At 49.2% G+C, this 16,396-nt stretch overlaps 2 protein-coding genes across 3 annotated transcripts in view; one reads left to right on the top strand and one right to left on the bottom strand.

Annotated features, from left to right (window-relative positions):
• The window catches only part of SMAD4 (SMAD family member 4), a 17,412-nt gene extending 11,420 nt beyond the window's left edge, over positions 1–5,992 (top strand). For both annotated transcript variants that reach the window (XM_084304405.1, XM_084304404.1), the window contains 5 exons: positions 542–592; positions 1,188–1,371; positions 2,194–2,362; positions 2,906–3,044; positions 3,691–5,992. In XM_084304405.1, the coding sequence (XP_084160531.1) occupies positions 542–592; positions 1,188–1,371; positions 2,194–2,362; positions 2,906–3,044; positions 3,691–3,902 (755 nt within the window). In that variant the 3' untranslated portion in view covers positions 3,903–5,992. The remainder of the gene's footprint in view (positions 1–541; positions 593–1,187; positions 1,372–2,193; positions 2,363–2,905; positions 3,045–3,690) is intronic.
• A 397-nt stretch (positions 5,993–6,389) lies between these two features.
• Positions 6,390–14,884, bottom strand: MEX3C (mex-3 RNA binding family member C). Its single transcript, XM_084304401.1, has 2 exons — positions 14,018–14,884; positions 6,390–9,463 (listed from the first exon to the last, which is right to left on the bottom strand). Exons 1-2 carry the CDS (start codon positions 14,751–14,753, stop codon positions 8,247–8,249), a joined length of 1,953 nt encoding a protein of 650 aa, XP_084160527.1. The 5' UTR covers positions 14,754–14,884; the 3' UTR covers positions 6,390–8,246.
• Between the last annotated feature and the right edge of the window lie 1,512 nt (positions 14,885–16,396).

Below are 16,396 nucleotides of genomic sequence, written 5' to 3'. Positions count from 1 at the left end.
TGCAAAAGCTGCCGGTGCTTATAATACTACATCGAAGCCTTTTCTTCTTGTCTGCCTGCGAGGAAGCCAGTCAGTTTATAAAAGTGGAAAGAATCGACTTGACCTTTACCGAGACCACATTCACTATTTATTCTTGAGAAAACAAGTTCTCTGGGATTTTTTTTTCCCCCCCATCTCCATGGAGGGTTTCTTATAGTTGACTCCGTAGCATTCTGGGCAACCTGTTCTGTGAACGAGGAGCTAATGAAGTTGGGTTTCTGACAGATTTGTATCACGTACCTCTATAAAATGATTCTCTCCTTCCTCGATTTGTGGCCACATTCCACTAGTGGAGCTCTGAATTTTCAAAAAACCACCAAAGTGTGTAATTCTGTGGGCATTTTTGTCTAGATTTGGCCTCTTCATTCAGCTATCCCTGAGATTTAGAGTATGTGGCATCCTCGCAAGTCCTTTTTTCACCCAGAACAGGTTAAGAAAGATCTTTTATTTATTTATTTATTTATTCCTCGTGTAAAACAAATTGCATCTTTTTCTCTTCAAGGGCCAGTTCACAACGAACTCGCATTCCAGCCTCCTATATCAAATCATCCTGGTAAGTAAAATCTGAAACAGAATGCTAAGGATTGTTCAAGCTAACAAAGTTGTTTTGAATTTGTGTTTTTTTTTTAAATAAGAAGTACTCTGAATTTAGTGGGAGGAATTCAAAAGGGGAAGAAAGAAGGAGAGGAACCACTTCGTGACGCCTTCTTTTGAATCTGGACCTCTGTGTTTTAGGAATAATGACAGAAGACGTTCATATAAATTAATAATGACACAACACTCAGACACACGAGTATTTATTCGAAGATGACAAAACTTAAAGGAGCTCAGAGCAATTTAAACTTCGGGGATTTTCAGGTTTTAAGGTGTCTGGAGAGAGCAACTCTCTTGCAGGAGACCTTGCAGGAGGTTTGACAAGCCAGTTGCTCCCAGCTAGCACTTGATACACGTAAACAAAATCACGATGTTCTTTAGCAAGCCTCCTTGCTTGAGTGCTTGGGTTTCAGTGGCAGCCTTTACGGGATCAGGGTTTCTCTGCCTCTCCTTGCTTATTTAAAGCAAGAAGCAGTTGCAGCAAGCCTGCCTGGCTGCCTGTAAGGGTTTTTTTGGGGTTTCTGCGCGTTTCACCCGGCTGATTGTCTCTCCAGCTCCAGAGTACTGGTGTTCAATCGCGTATTTCGAAATGGACGTGCAAGTCGGGGAGACGTTCAAGGTCCCTTCGAGCTGTCCCATCGTTACCGTCGATGGCTACGTGGATCCCTCCGGAGGAGACCGCTTCTGCCTGGGCCAGCTTTCCAACGTGCACAGAACAGAAGCCATCGAGAGAGCAAGGTATTCTGCACCCCAAAAAGCTCCAGCTGCTGGTGATATTGGATATTTTCTTGGTTTTTTTTCAGCGCCTGGCTCCCTTTCAATACATTTTCTTTTTTAAAACTGAATTAACCACAGGGCACGGTTTTTAGGCCGCTGCTGTAACGCATTCAGAACGCCAACTGCGTGGCAAGGACCTCGTAGCACGTTGCTTTTCCTTGCTGTGCCTTCAAGGATAAAATTAGCAACTGTGTGCGAGCTGCAAATGAGCTCTCCATCTCCCAGCGATGCGAGAACTGACTGCAAAATACACATTTGTCAAAGGAACAAAGGAAGGTTGATGGAGAGCTCGCTGGAATTTTCATTCATTCTCACCACGCGTGCGCCAGGCTTTGATGTGAAAGCCCAGAGAGCTGATCTTAGGACTTTTTTTTTTTCTTCTTCGGAGTGAAAAGGAATAAAAGAAGGAATAAAATAAGGAATAAGACCCAAGCTGTTGCATTGTGACAATCGCTTTCCGTGCTAGGGAGCACTTTGTGGGATTTTCACACTTGGGAACAGAACCCCGAATGTGTTTGGGATCCCAGCTCCGTATTGTCAGCGAGTGGGTTTCGTGCTGCTCGAGTGCCATCGCTTCTGCATTCTGTGTTTCCCATATGTCTTTCCGGGGCTTTACAGATGGTTTTTGACTTCCCAGATTTCGCCTAACCGCACACTCTGTTACCCTCACGATGATAACCACGGTTTCGAGTCCTCGTACGAGTGGAGCGCGTGTGGTTTTCCTTCAGAATCTAAATCAGGACCTCTTTTTATTTATTTTTATTTTATTTTTTTCTTTCCAAGGTTGCACATAGGGAAAGGGGTGCAGCTGGAGTGCAAAGGAGAAGGTGACGTGTGGGTTCGATGCCTCAGCGACCACGCGGTCTTCGTTCAGAGCTACTACCTGGACAGAGAAGCAGGGCGTGCGCCCGGGGATGCTGTTCACAAGATTTACCCAAGTGCATACATCAAGGTTGGTTTGGATGCTCCACGAGGAAAACTGGGGGAGGGGGACTGTTCTTGCACATCGTAGGGAAGCTGTGAGGCACTGAAACAAATCAAACGCGGAATCGGAGGCTTCGTTATCATCTTAGAATCGCCAACTTCACTTAAAAAGTCATCTTTAGGGGAAAAAATCCACTTTAGAGTCATTTAAAAAGTCGTCTTGGCGGAAAGTATCCTCCAGATACCGTCAAAGTAGCTAATTTTGGTTTTTGTCAAACAATCTCCATCTTTTAAACTAACTGCTGCCCAAAATTTAGCATATTCTCGAAAAATGGGTCAAGCCTGACAAAGTGAAGCTGGACTTGCTGGCATCTCTTTTTATTTGCGTGCCTATTTTCCGGAAATCCCAGAATTTAATAAAAATCGGGATTTCATCAGCCTGCGACCGAAGAATTTCTTCCGGAGAGCGGAGAGCTCCGGTTTGTTGGAGGCGGGAGCTGAGGACTCCATTCCTTCGTTGATTTTGGTAAACCTACAGAGTTTGATTATTTATTTTTTATTTCTTTTAAAGGTGTTTGATTTACGCCAGTGTCACCGTCAGATGCAGCAGCAGGCTGCCACTGCTCAAGCCGCCGCTGCTGCTCAAGCTGCAGCAGTAGCAGGAAACATCCCCGGCCCGGGATCAGTGGGTGGAATAGCCCCAGCCATTAGTAAGTAAATTAACTGCTTGCTCTCCTTTTTTATTCTTCTTTGAAAACAACTCAGCTTTTAGCAAGACTTAAAATCTATAAGGTTCTTGAGAAGAGGAGGAGGTTGTAACGGTGCTTTTTGAGTTTTCTGAGTTGCTAAATTCTATTTCCGTGATGTTACGCTTAAATATTTTTTAAATGGTGAGGACTTAGGTGTGTCGGGCTGCTTTATTTGCCACTTCTGGATTCCTTGCGCTGCCAAACGGAGCTCTCCAGCTACGTTCCAAAATCCTGAAGGCATTTTGGGGAAAGTATTTCAATTTCCTTCCAGACGTGGTTGTGATTTGAAGCTTGCCGGCTGTGTTCAGCTTGTTATTGGTCGGAGTAACAACTGACACTCTTAGATCCAACTCCTTTTGTATTTTAACACCCTTTCAAGATGGCAGAACGATGAGAAGGAAAACTTAGTGGGAAGAAAGGCAAAATAATTGCTGAGCTGTGGTGACAGAGACCTAGAAATACCGATGGGCCTTGGCTGCGGGGAGAGGGACGGGTATTTGGAGAAGCAAGAAAGCAAACGGGAATGGCTAAACAAACAAGTGATAAAAGAAAAAGTGTGTCTGCAAACATTTAATTGAAAGACTTACTTGAAATCTCTCCTCTCTAGGTTTGTCAGCTGCTGCTGGAATCGGCGTGGACGACCTCCGCCGCTTATGCATCCTCAGGATGAGTTTTGTAAAAGGTTGGGGACCCGATTACCCGAGGCAGAGCATCAAAGAGACCCCGTGCTGGATTGAAATTCACTTGCACCGTGCCCTCCAGCTTCTAGACGAAGTACTTCATACCATGCCGATCGCCGACCCACAACCTTTAGACTGAGGTTCCCTCTGCTGCACTGCTGTGGGCCGTTGTGTTGTGAGGATGGTGGATTGTAAAATACAACTCTTGTTTATAACCTGAAGATATATTTTACTTTTTTTGTTCTGCTTAATCTCCGAAAACCGGGTTTTAAAAATGTGTTTGCCGCCTTGCTCTTAGCAGAAAAAGAACCTGAACATGCAGAATTTGGATTTCGGTTATGTTTCTGAACTTAGTTGTCATGATACGTGGCTCAGGGCTTGAAGTGAAAGGTAAACGCCTTACAGAGAGACCTGACAGTGTTGGGGTTGTGCCCTTTGCAACTTTTCCTTCTCCATCACGGCCTCTTGGGTGAGAAGCCTCACAGGAGCCTTTTGTATGCAGAATATATATTATATATATATATATTTATATCTGAAAATTCCTTCTAAGAATTATTTACGTGACAGCAACTAAATTCCAGCTGATTCGGGATGTTCTTTTTAGGGAACGAGAGTTAACAGAAGACTTTTTTTCTTTATTTTGTCGCCTATCTCGCTATGATTTTTTCCAGATTAAAAGGTAGAAGCTGCCAAAAAAAGAAAGCAAAAAAAGCAAAAAAAAAAAAAAAGTGAGGGATGAGACGTGCATTGATTAAAAAATAGCAAGGAAAAGAAACGTGGCTTTTCCTTCACTAGTTTTTAAAAAAAGAGATCTGAGCTTTTTATTTCCATGGACACGTGAGTTTTAAAACACTAAACCAAACGGATGCTCTCAGTGCTGGCACTCAGCTCAAATCTCATGAAATTCCCTTTCTGCAAAGGCGCCACGGAAATTGCGGAACGAGAACCTGATGGCAGGAACGCGTTGTTCATAACTACTGCTGCTTTTACCCGCGTGCCACTCTGGCAGGGCTTTTAAACACCGCAAAAGCCAAGTCGCCCGACTCTTTTTTTACTCGCATCCGCCACTCGATCACGTGCGAAGTGCCACCGATCGCTTAGGATCCAGTTTTTGTACCCGTTCACCATTTCCACTCAGGGCAAGATGGCAAACCTGTTTTTATACCTCTCGGTTCTTTTAAGCCCTTCTGCCATCAACGACCGTATCAATTGGCAATGACTTTGTATAGAGAATTTATAGTAGAAAACAAACAGACAAACAAAAAAAAAATGCAAATGTATTGACTGTATGACAGATACAATATGTATGCTTTCTCTCTAGTTACTAGTATAAATAAAACTATGAAAACCCTGAGTTTTTATAAATCCACTTGGCTTTTTTTACGTAATTCTGCACCTTGGAACCGCTGATCTTGAAGGATGGATTTATTTTCCTTCGCCAGCCCAGCAGCAGCAGCAGGAATTGGTGGTGGTTGCCGTCTGCCGGGAAGCCAGTCCAATTTTTCTTCCTTCCCCTGCTTCTCCCTACAGGAGGATTTCTCTTTCTCGCACGGTTTCGGGGCTGTGAGGCGCAGCCTTGAGGTGTTGCTGCCCCCACGTGCTGAATTTCTTGGGAAAGGAGGCGGCAGTCGGTGCTTCTGCTCCACACACGCAGCACAGAGGACAGATGACACCAGAGCGATGCCCAGAACTGGATGAATTTTCTCGATATGAACACTTCTTCACGCTAATTCCTACAGAAATCCCATTTTCTCCTCTTGTGTGGCTTCCTGATGTTTGGAAAAAAATCAGCGTTCGCTTTCCTCGAAGCCTTACATTGAAACCCTTTTTCGTGTTCCCTTCTCTCCTAACGATCTCGTTTGTCAGAGCAGCTGCAGCTTTTTTTCTTTTTTTAGGGCTTCACACACGAGCACCTTGTCCTGGGGCTTTCTGGTAGCGCTGCCGAGGTGGAACCCAGCTGGATTGAGAGCCGCCAAACACCCACAACCCCAAAACTCACCGTAAAAGGGTTTTTTTTTGGGGCAGGAAAGCCTGGTTCCACGTTTCTCCTTTCAGCCGTTGCCTTTTGATAAGCGGTCAACCGAATTCCCAGTAGTTCCTCTGTAGCTTTCCTGTACCTTTTTGGTTTTTTTTTCCATTAGCCCTAGTTTGTGGATAATATCCTGTAGTTAACTTGGCGGAAATTCTGTACCAGAGTATGTTTTTGATTAAAAAAGGTAAAGATTCACACCTTTTGGCTTCTGTATTTTTTATTTTTTTTTAATTTGATTCCCACAGCGAGTGAGAACAGCCCCGGGGCGGGCGTTTTGTGGGGAAAACAGTGGGGTCACTGCGCTTTCAGCCCATCCTAGAAGCCCAGAATCATTAGGGTTGCTTCCAGAAGCCCTACTAACGGCATTTTTATTCCCCCAAATCAACTGAGAGGTTTCTTAAAGGACATCGCTGCCCCTAGAGGTTGCTCTGGATGAGGCTGAGGGCTCCTGAACACTAAAAAGGGAAGAGGAGAGGCAGAGGGGCTGGTTTTGGGCTCACTGAGGCAGGAGGTGAGGCCGACAATCACAAAACCTCCCCTTCCTCACCCCCAAATCCCAAAGCCAGGACCCCGAAGACATCACCAGGCGCCAGGTAATGGAAACAAGTCTTTATTAAGTAACTTTTAATATCAGAAAAATAAAACTCTTATAATTCTCTTTACAGCAAATATATAATATCAGTGCTTTGGCCGTCATAAGTTAAAGGCCCTTTTATCATAAAATATAGGTTTTGTTTTTGTTTATTTTTTAAACTTTACTCAAATTGAATTCATAATCCCTACGACCTCCCTACATATACATAACAAAAAGTGTAGTAAAATTAGCAAATCCTAAACTAGCTCGAGAGTTTGTTTTTTTGTTTGTTTTTTAACCATTCTTAGTTCGTGGCTTATAGAAAGGGTACACGCACCTAACGTCTCGTCGGTTCCTTGGCTTATTAGTTGCCGTGTAGGATGCGCTAAGATACAAAAAGCCCATGCTGGGGGAAAGGCCGGTTCGTTATCTACACGCCTGCAGCTAGAGCTTCGGCTTCAATACTGACGTGGAGCTAGATCCCTACAAGCAACGGAGCTTGAAAAAGTTCTGCGTCACGGTCGTCGTGCCCTCAAGGCACCTCTCAGACTGAAAAAAAAAAAAATCCCAAAAATAAAAACCGGGAGCTGTAAACTTCGATACGAAATGTAACTCTTCAAGTGGAAATAAAAAATAAAGTTTCTGTATATTTACGAGTTCGATACGCGTAGGATTTCTTTTTTTTTTTCTTTTTTTTTTTTTTTTTTTTACCTGTTATACTGAGAAAAAAGCTTCGTCTCGGGAAAATAATGCTTCAAAAAAAAAAAAAAAATAGAAAAATCCACCTTTGTGTCCTTTTTTTTTTGTATTTTTTTTTTTTTTTGTAGTTTAATAGATGCCAGCACAGATTGGGGAACGTACTGAGGATGAAAAAAAAAACAAGAAAAAACAAAAAACGAGGAACATCCACAGGTTGAAATGTACGAAGCGCGCTCCGGAGGCGTTTCGTCCGATGATTGGAAAGACGGGTTCGAAATGAAGTCAACTGATTGCGGGGCCACTGTCACGAGTAACACGAGGGCACGTACGCACCCCCTCTTTTTTTTTTTTCCTTTCTGTTACTAAAAATAAAAGATATATTTACGTATGTGCAAGACAAATGCGGATCCAACGTAAAAAGGCTTCCCATTTGGAGCTACGCACCCTAAAACGCGATTTAAGAACAGCTTGATCGGACTAACGAACGGAATGTCAGCATCTTCCTCGAAGTGTGTGCATCCCAAAGCCCTTCCTGAAATCCATCTTAAAAAAAAAAAAAAAAAAAAATCCATTTAAAAAAAAAAATCCATAAAAAAAAAAAATCCATTAAAAAAAAAAAAAGAAGCATTCGCGATGCTGAAGAGAATTAGGCGTAAGTCGTTGCATCAGGCGCAAAAAAAGAAAAAAAAAGATTTCCCCAAACCTGTTTTTTGTTTTTTTTTGTTTGTTTTCAAAACTGGCAGTGTAAAGAAGGCAGCATTGGAAGTGTCGTTTCGATATACTGGTAATGCCACGAAGCCTCCGCGCAGCGGGCTTCTGTGCTCGGGCTCTGAGGTTCGGCGCCGCCAGCGCACAGAAGTCCCAACGCTCGAGCGAGGGCCGTCGGCAAGCCTGGAAAATCGGCGTTGCGGTCGTGTCGGCGCTCCAAACTTCCCGTTTCACACCAGGTGCGTCTCTGCTAAGCGTGCCGAGAGCCCCGAGGTTTTAGTGTTACCGTAGCAGCCTTTTAGGAACGGGTATTTAGGAACAAACTTTAGCCTAATCCCAAGAAAGCCCAACAGTCAGAATGACTTCGGAAGTTTACTAGAGGGTACCGTTACACCCATGCCTTTAGATGTCCATAGATAATAATAATTAATAATAATAATAATAATAATAATATCAGCATCTATATATACTTAAGAGTGGATTTGGATTGCCTGAGTAACAGCTGTCTGGCAAACGGGACACGAGGGCGTTTCCTTCTCGCAGATCTTGTTGGCACACTCCATGCAGAAGAGGTTGTGGCCGCAGGGGACCAGGGCGGCCACCACTTCGCTCTCGAAGCAGATGACGCAGTCGTGCTTGCGCCTCGACTCCGGGGGCGAGCTGGAGGTGGAGCCCCCGTTGGAAGAGGAGTAGCTGTTGGTACCGTTGGAAAAAGCCGGGATGTAGACGGGCAGAGCGGCGCCGGGGGGATCGTCGCTCCTCGCTCGCCTCGCCAAGGGGTGCTCCAGGCTTTCCGCCAAGGTGGGCGACAGGCGAGGGGTGGAGGGCTGGCTCCCGCGGCGCTGAGGCTTGGCGTTGCCCGCGGGCTCGTTGGCGAAGCCGCCCAGGGGGTTGACGGGTTCGAAAGGGCTCCAAATGGTTTGGGCTGGCGGCGGGAAGGAGTCGTAGGCGGGCGAGTCGGCCCCGAGCTCTTCGGCGCCCACGGAAGGCAGCGTTTCTCCGAACCAAAAGTTGCCCGCGCTGAAGGGACTGGTGGGGCTGAAGTCAGCCAATCTATTGCTTCCGAAATAGGAATCGGTGGAGCCGCTTCCCAAGGAGCTGGAGCTGTCGTTCCTGTAATTGGAGATCATCCTGGCGCGGCCGGGGGGGACGGGGTTGGAAGCAAGCCAGGCGGAGCCCAAGGCGCCTCCCTCGAAGCTGACGTCGGTCCCGTTGTAGTGGAAATCGTTCTCCTCGTTCAGCTCGATGTAGTTGCCCGTCCGCATGGCGATGTGCATCTCGATCTCCTCGCGGGCCCGGTCCACGTTCTCCGGCATCCCCGTCACTTCGAAGACGGGTTCCTTGTCCCGGCTGGGGGTGACGATGTAGGTGTGGGTCTGCTGCTGAATCCTTTTGATGGTGGCTCCTTTCGGTCCCACCACCAGCCCCACCACGCGATAAGGCACCCTGACCTGCACCGTGGTCTGCCCGGGCAGGTTGGGGGTACAGGGCAAACCTCCCAAGGCGGGGCCGTTCTTGTTCCGCGACGCTCGGATCATGGAGAAGTGCTCGGCGGCCGAGAGGATTTCCCTTTTGGCCATGGCTACGTCCTCTTTCCGGCCGGTGACGACGAAGACGGGTTCCTCGCCGCGAACGGGGGTCTTGATGTACGTGTTCGTCTTGGCCCTCAGCGCTTTGATTTTGCAACCTGTCGGGAGGAAGGAGAAACACGCCAAGTTCAGCGAGGCGGCCGAGTTGAGAAAGCCACAAGAAAGCCAACCTATTCTCGGAGGCTCAAAAAACCATCGGGTGAGACCAGAAGCGGGACCTGGACGCGCGGGATGAACATTTTACACCCTTTTTCCCCGCCTCCTGCCCCCCCTCCTTAACTCACGGCCGCAATCCGAGGCCTTGGGCTACATCGCAGCTCCCCAAACCCCGTGCCCGCCCGCGGAAGGTTTCATTATGACTCGTGCTGGGTATAGCCACCGATGTTACTCCCGTCATCATTTCATCACACTTACCCGTTCCAGAATCAAAAATGACCATTTTTTTGGGCCCCTGCTTTGTGTTTTCGCACGTACAAGTCGACACACGCCACTTTCAAGACTTCCCGGGTACACCGCATCAATCACATAAATCCCATTTATCAGGTTGGGGCCATTTATCAACCCCAAAACTGCACGGGCAGAGGCAAATTCCCCTTCCCGAGCCAGATGGCAGCTCGGTAAACAAGCTCCGTGCAGCAGGAGAACCAGAGGGCAGTGATTTGGGTTATTAATTACTTGCAGTAGCAGCTGCCGAGAAGCAAAGACCCCACAGCAGAAGAGCAGCAGTAGAAAAAGAGGGAACGTGGCTAAAATAACTGTAGGAAAAGCTGTTTTCCTTAATAGGATCGGTGTGGGGAACGCTGCCAGAGCTGGGTGTTTTTAAACACGACGTTCCACAGCATATTGTTGAGTCCAACATGAACTCAAAGGTATAAAAGACGAGATTTCGTCGTGCCTTTGTTCGAACAAGCAGCAGAGAGCCAGAGGATGAGGAATTTGCATTACGGGCTTCAAGATTTCTCTTGCTCTCTGGCAGGCTCACGTGTTTCGGTTCCTCAGGTCCCAGGCTGTAAAAAGCAAAGTGCAGCAACTTCCCAGAAAGAAAAATAAAAGCCTTCAGAGTGGCTTTCAACAAATAGCTTACACTTTCAGGCTTCAGAACGAGCCATTTCACACAGCATTTAATAACAGGCTTGCTTTAAAAAAAAAAGACACAACCCCAAAAATCTTTCCTCTGACTGCTTCGTTAGCTTTCAATCCTGCCACGGGACACCTAGGTGCTGTAGTCAGGATGAGCTTTCGGGTTGTTTTAGCACCGTTTCCACTCCCCAAGAGCGGCAGCTGGTTGTATTTGGCCGTTGGGCTACGTTACTGATAAGCTACCTGCTTATCAGTGGTTTTTTTTCCCCTGTTTGTTTCAATTTACAGGATTACTTTAAGCAAAGGAATGATTTTCTCGCTCAAGAGCCCACGTTCAAAAGCAGAGAGCAAAAGGGGAGTCCGGGATCATTAAATATCCATCACCAGGTTATTTTCGTTGCGAGCAGATTTGTCATTATCGATTTAATCAGCCGAAACGGGATGATATCATCCCTCCTCCTCTTACTCAGCTTGGGTTTTGGAGACCGCCCTGCCTGCTTCAGGATCCGCAGCCATCCTTTGGGCTACCCCGGCTTTCTGCAGGCAAACGAGGTCACCTCACCAAGAGATGCAACTTGCTTTTGCTCCCGGTTCTCCAGGGTGCTTTTTTCCCCCAACTTCCTGACTTTTTAAAGCAAGGCAACTTGTCGTCCGGCGGATTTTCAGCCGCTAAGAGGAAAGGAAAATCGCTTTTCTGAGCAGCACCAGGTGCAGGCGCTTCGCTGAAGGCTGGATTCAACAGCAAGCTCGAACCCACACAGGACGCCTGTGCAATGCCACGCTTGGAATCTACTTTTCCTGGCTCCCAGTCGCATGCCTAAACAAGAATAAAAGGATACAAGGATCCCTCTCCCTTTGCTGCTCACCTCTGGAGGCTCTGAAGTGGAAGAAAGCCCAGGAGTTACATTACACTACCCCAACCAGGTCTGATACGCTCATTTTTGGGGGGTACAAAGCGAGCAAGTACAGGTTGAGAACACTTGAGATTAAAAAAAAAACGATAAAAAAACACAAATCCAGGTACTGCAGTATTTTGTTTCCTTTTTTAAAGCAGAAATGCCTCCTGTTTGTCAAAAGAAAACCTTCCACAAGCCTTTTCCAGCCCTTTTTACAGCTTCCAGCAGCTGTACATTGAATTACTGCCCCCATAAAACAGCATCCTCCGGCGTAGCTCGGGGTGCACACGAAAACCTTAAAGCCCAGCTTACATTTCAGGTGCTGGGCACCTTCTCCAACCTGCGAGCAGCTCCCCAGTGCAGATTTGGTGAGCAGAGCCCCCCACGTGGGCATCTGCCATCCCGTTACCTACAGCAGGGGCTGCGGGAGCACCACTTGGCCGCCTGGAGGGCTGGATTTGCTTCTGAAACTCACCCTGCTTGGGTACAGAGCTCTCAAGAACCGGGGGGCTCCTCTGGGCTGATAAACACCACCTGAAAGTTTGCCTCCTCTGCCTAAAAATTAAATTTTGGTTAAAATAGCAGCCAAAACTGCCAATTCATCGTTATTCTGCCACTTAAGAGGGGCAGTGCTTCGAATAAATTCGCTCTCAGACACGGCAGGAAAGCCCAGATCAAACTCAGCACTCCTGATTTTTCAGGGGCTGAGGACATTTCGAGTTCTTTTTGTACCCCATGAAGACGGCCACGGAAAGGACACGAAACGTCCTTAAGCAAAGCTTTCATGCAAATGTATTCGGTGAAATTTTCTTACACCCAGCTCTCCTCCTTCTACCCCTTCCTCTTTCGCAGCCCGAATTCTTCTGCGGTACAATCCCTCTCCGCCGAGGCTAAATATTGTATCACGAGCCAGACAGCGTGACATCAGATGAGAAAGGAAAGCAGAAGCAGCACACGAACTCTTCAGGAACAACGATCCTCTTTTCATGCAAACTCCATTATCTTGTTTTTAAGGGACTCCGAGTGCTGAGGAACACACTACAGAGAACGATCCCGATCCGGTGGAGAACAAACACCACATCCTAAAAGGTCCTCGGTGCCCCATTTTCCCCCGTTTCATCGCAAAGGACTGCAGCAATCCCTGGTTTTCAGTTCCCTTTTCCAGCTCTCCTCCTGCCCCCCGTCCCCAGTGACACACCAGCAAGGCCCTAAATCATTCGAGCATTATTTCGTGGAAAAGATGTCTTGTGCTTCTGCATTTAAGGGCGCAGAAAGCCACCCGGCTGCCAGGCTAGCCTGCACATGTCGACGTACCGGAGGGACGTGCCACTTACTGTTTTAACAACGGGTAAATATTTTCCACCTCGGTCTCAGGAATGGGTATCTGACCCCATACACGCCAGTTCCTACAGCACAGGCTTTTGAAACACCCAGCAGAAAAGCCACCTTTGATGAAAAATGTTTAAAGCCCAATAAATTTAGGATGAGGAAACAAGTGCCTGAATCTCTCCGGTGCCACACTGATTTACTGATTTGCCTGTTTCTGCTAAAGCCACGCTGATGTAAGAGCCCAGACGGCCCAACATCTCATTATCTGCTCAGCAAGCCAGAAACACAACCCCCAAACCCAGCCAGAAAAACCCACAAAGGGAAAAGGAAGAGAGAAACTACCCCGTCTGCCCTGCCACACCTACACTCACCACTGCTCTGTGCTTCGCTTTGGGTAGGAAAAGAGCTTTTAAAGCTCTTTTTTTTTTAAGGTTTGCTGCTGGAGAGCTGGTGTAACACATCCGTGGGGTCTCAGGGGAATAGGAGGTGCGAGGCCAACGAGGGACACCGCAGGGATGACCTCTTACGTAAAGGCCCAACGGGGGCCCGCGAAATTTAGCAATCAACAGGAAACCAGCAGCAGACGTTTTTAGTCAGCGAGGGGTTGTCGGTGGCTCGTTTCCCCATCGCCGGGTCACCTCCTCGGAGTCCTGCTCGGCATTTAGGGTGGAAACTTGAGGCAAGTTTTCAACCGTGCCCCAAACTTGGAGGCGACGCGGGCAGAGCGAGGGGGACGCCGCCACAGGCTGAGCCCCTGCGCCCGTAGGGTTTTGTGAAATACGGCGCCAAGGTCCTAAAGGGACAGGCTTATTGAGGATGTTAAGGTGAAGAATAAAGCCCCAGCACCTGGTTGGGCTGTGTGTGGGGTTTTAGAGCTGGGAAATGCTTTATAACTACTAGAAAACACTTCATAACTACCAGGAGGCTGAGCTTGAGCTCGCTCCTGCCCCTTGATTTTGCACAGCACAGAGCTTGCATCGCTCCCCGGCCTCAGCAAGACGTGGAGCCGTGAGAAAGGCACCCAGTAACCCCTTTCCCTCCTGTTCTTACACCAAAAAAGGGATCATTATATACTAAAAAAGCCCACCAAGCAGCCCCCGAGCCCTAAAACCCCGGCGAGCTTTCTCCACACACAAACCCACCCGAAACCCCATATGGGGCCTTGCAACCCCAACCCATGCCAGCAGGGCTCTTCTACACCCCTTAATCCTTGGGGGTTTATCCTTTTTCCCTCAGCCACCGTGCGCCTCAGCGCTGAGGCGAACACCCCCCCCCCTCCCCTTTCCCCTCCCTCCCGGCCATTTTGCGCGTCCCCCGTCCCTCCCCTCCCGGGCTGTCCCCGCTCACCCTGGCGCCCCACGATCTCGGCCACATGCTCGGAGCTGGGCACGGGGACACACTCGGTGGTGTTGACGCTTTTTCGGCGGAGCAGCGCCGCCTGCTCGCCGCTGGTGGCGGCTGCTCCCCCTCCTCCTCCTCCTCCACCACCACCTCCTCCATCGTTGCTGTAGGCGGGGGGCAGCCCCGCCGCCATCATGCCCCGCGGCTCGCCCGCCCCGTACAGCGCCGCCGCCGCCTCCCGGGCATCGAAAGCCGGCGACAGCAGCACCGAGCCCAGCCCCGGCAGCAGAGGAGGAGGAGGAGGAGGAAGAGGAGGCAGCGAGGGCGAGGAGGAGGGCGGCAGCAGCGCAGCCGGCTCCTCCTCCTCCTCTTCTTCTTCCTCTTCTTCCTCCCCCTCCAGCTCCTCCTCCTCCTCGTCCAGCTCCAGGTCTCCCTCCTCGGCTTCCTCCTCCTCCTCCTCTTCTTCCTCCACCTCCTCCTCCTCCTCCTCCTCCTCGGGGGGCTCCGGGGGTGCGGTGCCGTCCCCTTTCCTCCTCCTCCTCTTCCCCGGGGGCTGCCCGCGGTGGCGGAGCCCGAGCCCGGCGAGGCGATGGCGCAGGAGGGCGGCGGGCGGCTGCAGGAGCAGCAGCGGCGGCAGCAGGAGGCGAGGCGGCGGCTGCCCCTTGGAGGAGAAAGAGGAGGAGGAGGAGGAAGAAGAAGGGAGAGGAGGGGGAGAAGCCGCAGCCCCGCCACCGCTCGGCATGGCCGGAGAGAAAGGCAAAAGAAAGGAGAAGAAGGAGGCGGCGAGCCCCCGGCCGAGCCTAGCGGCGCGGGGCCGCCATGCCGAGGAGGGCACGGAGCGGCCCTCGCTGCCTCAGCGCTGCTTTTGTCCCATGGCGGCGCTGGAGGAGGAGGAGGAGGAGGAGGAGGAGGAGGAGGAAGAGGAGGAAGAGGAGGAGGAGGCGGTGCCGCCCCGCCCCGGCCCCGGCTCCCCCAGGCAGCTCTGGGCAGGGCTGGGGGTGGCTCCGGGGTCCCCCTCAGCTCCCCCCCCGGTCCCCTCATCACGTCGCCCCTCCTCGCAGAGGAGCACGGGGAACGGCCTCGAGGCGTGTCAAATGAGGTTGAAGTTGGAAACGAGGAGGTTTTTTAATTATTAGTGTTATTTTTTGGTGGGGTCTGGTGCGTAGATGTAGGAGAGATCGCAGCATCACCTCAGCTAGAAGAGACCTCCAAGATCACCACGTCCAACCTCTGACCTAACGCTAACCAGCCCTCCGCTAAACCATGTCACTAAGTTCACAGAATCACAGAATTTCTAGGTTGGAAGAGACCTCAAGATCACCCAGTCCAACCTCTGACCTAACACTAACCAGTCCTCCACTAAACCTTATCTCTAAACTCTACATCTAAACGTCTTTTAAAGACCTCCAGGGATGATGGTGACTCCACCGCTTCCCTGGGCAGCCCATCCCAACGCCTCACAACCCTCCCAGTAAAGAAATTCTTCCTCATACCCAACCTAAAACACCCCTAGCACAACTTTAGCCCATTTCCCCTAGCCCATGGAGGTGTCTCAGAAGGCAACACTTATCCCAAACTCAGGTTACCACAGCAATTTTCAGCCCCTGGTCCTCAGGGACTTCCAGAGGAGCTGTGGAGGAAAACTAGGAAAAAAAACCACCACACACCTGTTCTTAGTAGGTTTCAATTCACCTTCGCTTCCAAAATGTGAGCCTTTGACGGATGCCATCCTTAGGTTTTGTTCTTTTGTCTCTTTATTGAGCTATTGTTTGGGCTTATCTCAGCCCTCATCCCTAGCCAAACACGGCGTTGTTAGCTCGTGCGGGGAATTCATGTGATGCAATGCAGGGTGGAGCAGGAGGACACCCTACCAGGCGAATGAAACGACGAGTTTGCCTCGCTGGATGCTCCGGAGGGAGCTTTCATTCGGGAGAGCTGTTCCTTAAGGATGTTATCCCGAAAAAAGGTCGTCGGGAAAAATCCCAGCCTGGTTAGAAGCTGGAGGAGATGCTGGTGTTCACAGTGCTAGCAGAGGGGGTCGGCTTTTAGGGCAGAGCTTTGCCCTGCTCCCCTCTAGCTGGCTTTTGCTGTAAAGATGAAAGCCATTTGGCCCAAACCCTCTCCTTTTGTACCAGTTACGGGGCCAGCAAGCAAACTGGTTTCCTCCTGAGCATGTACTGGGATTCTGCCTGGCAGGCAGATGGTGTCTTGTGGCAAAGGAATCGCTGAGATAGCTCCGTGTTCCTTTTACTTTTGTGTCCCCACCGTGGGTTGATTTTGGTGTTTTTTTTTTTTTTTTTTTTTTTTTTATAAACAGCAGAGCCTTGATTTTTTAATTTTTTTTTTTTTTTTATCCTATTTATACACCAATTAATATCCGCTGAT

Source organism: Netta rufina, assembly GCF_964035555.1.
Source record: "Netta rufina genome assembly, chromosome: W".
Lineage (NCBI taxonomy): Eukaryota > Metazoa > Chordata > Aves > Anseriformes > Anatidae > Netta > Netta rufina.
This window is presented reverse-complemented; position numbering and strand designations above follow the sequence as displayed.

Coding starts and splice junctions, on each gene's coding strand:
- MEX3C (XM_084304401.1), bottom strand. CDS start 14,753: ATGCCGAGCGGTGGCGGGGCTGCGGCTTCTCCCCCTCCTCTCCCTTCT. Junction 9,464..14,017: donor CGAGATCGTGGGGCGCCAGG/GTGAGCGGGGAC, acceptor TCCTCCCGACAG/GTTGCAAAATCAAAGCGCTG.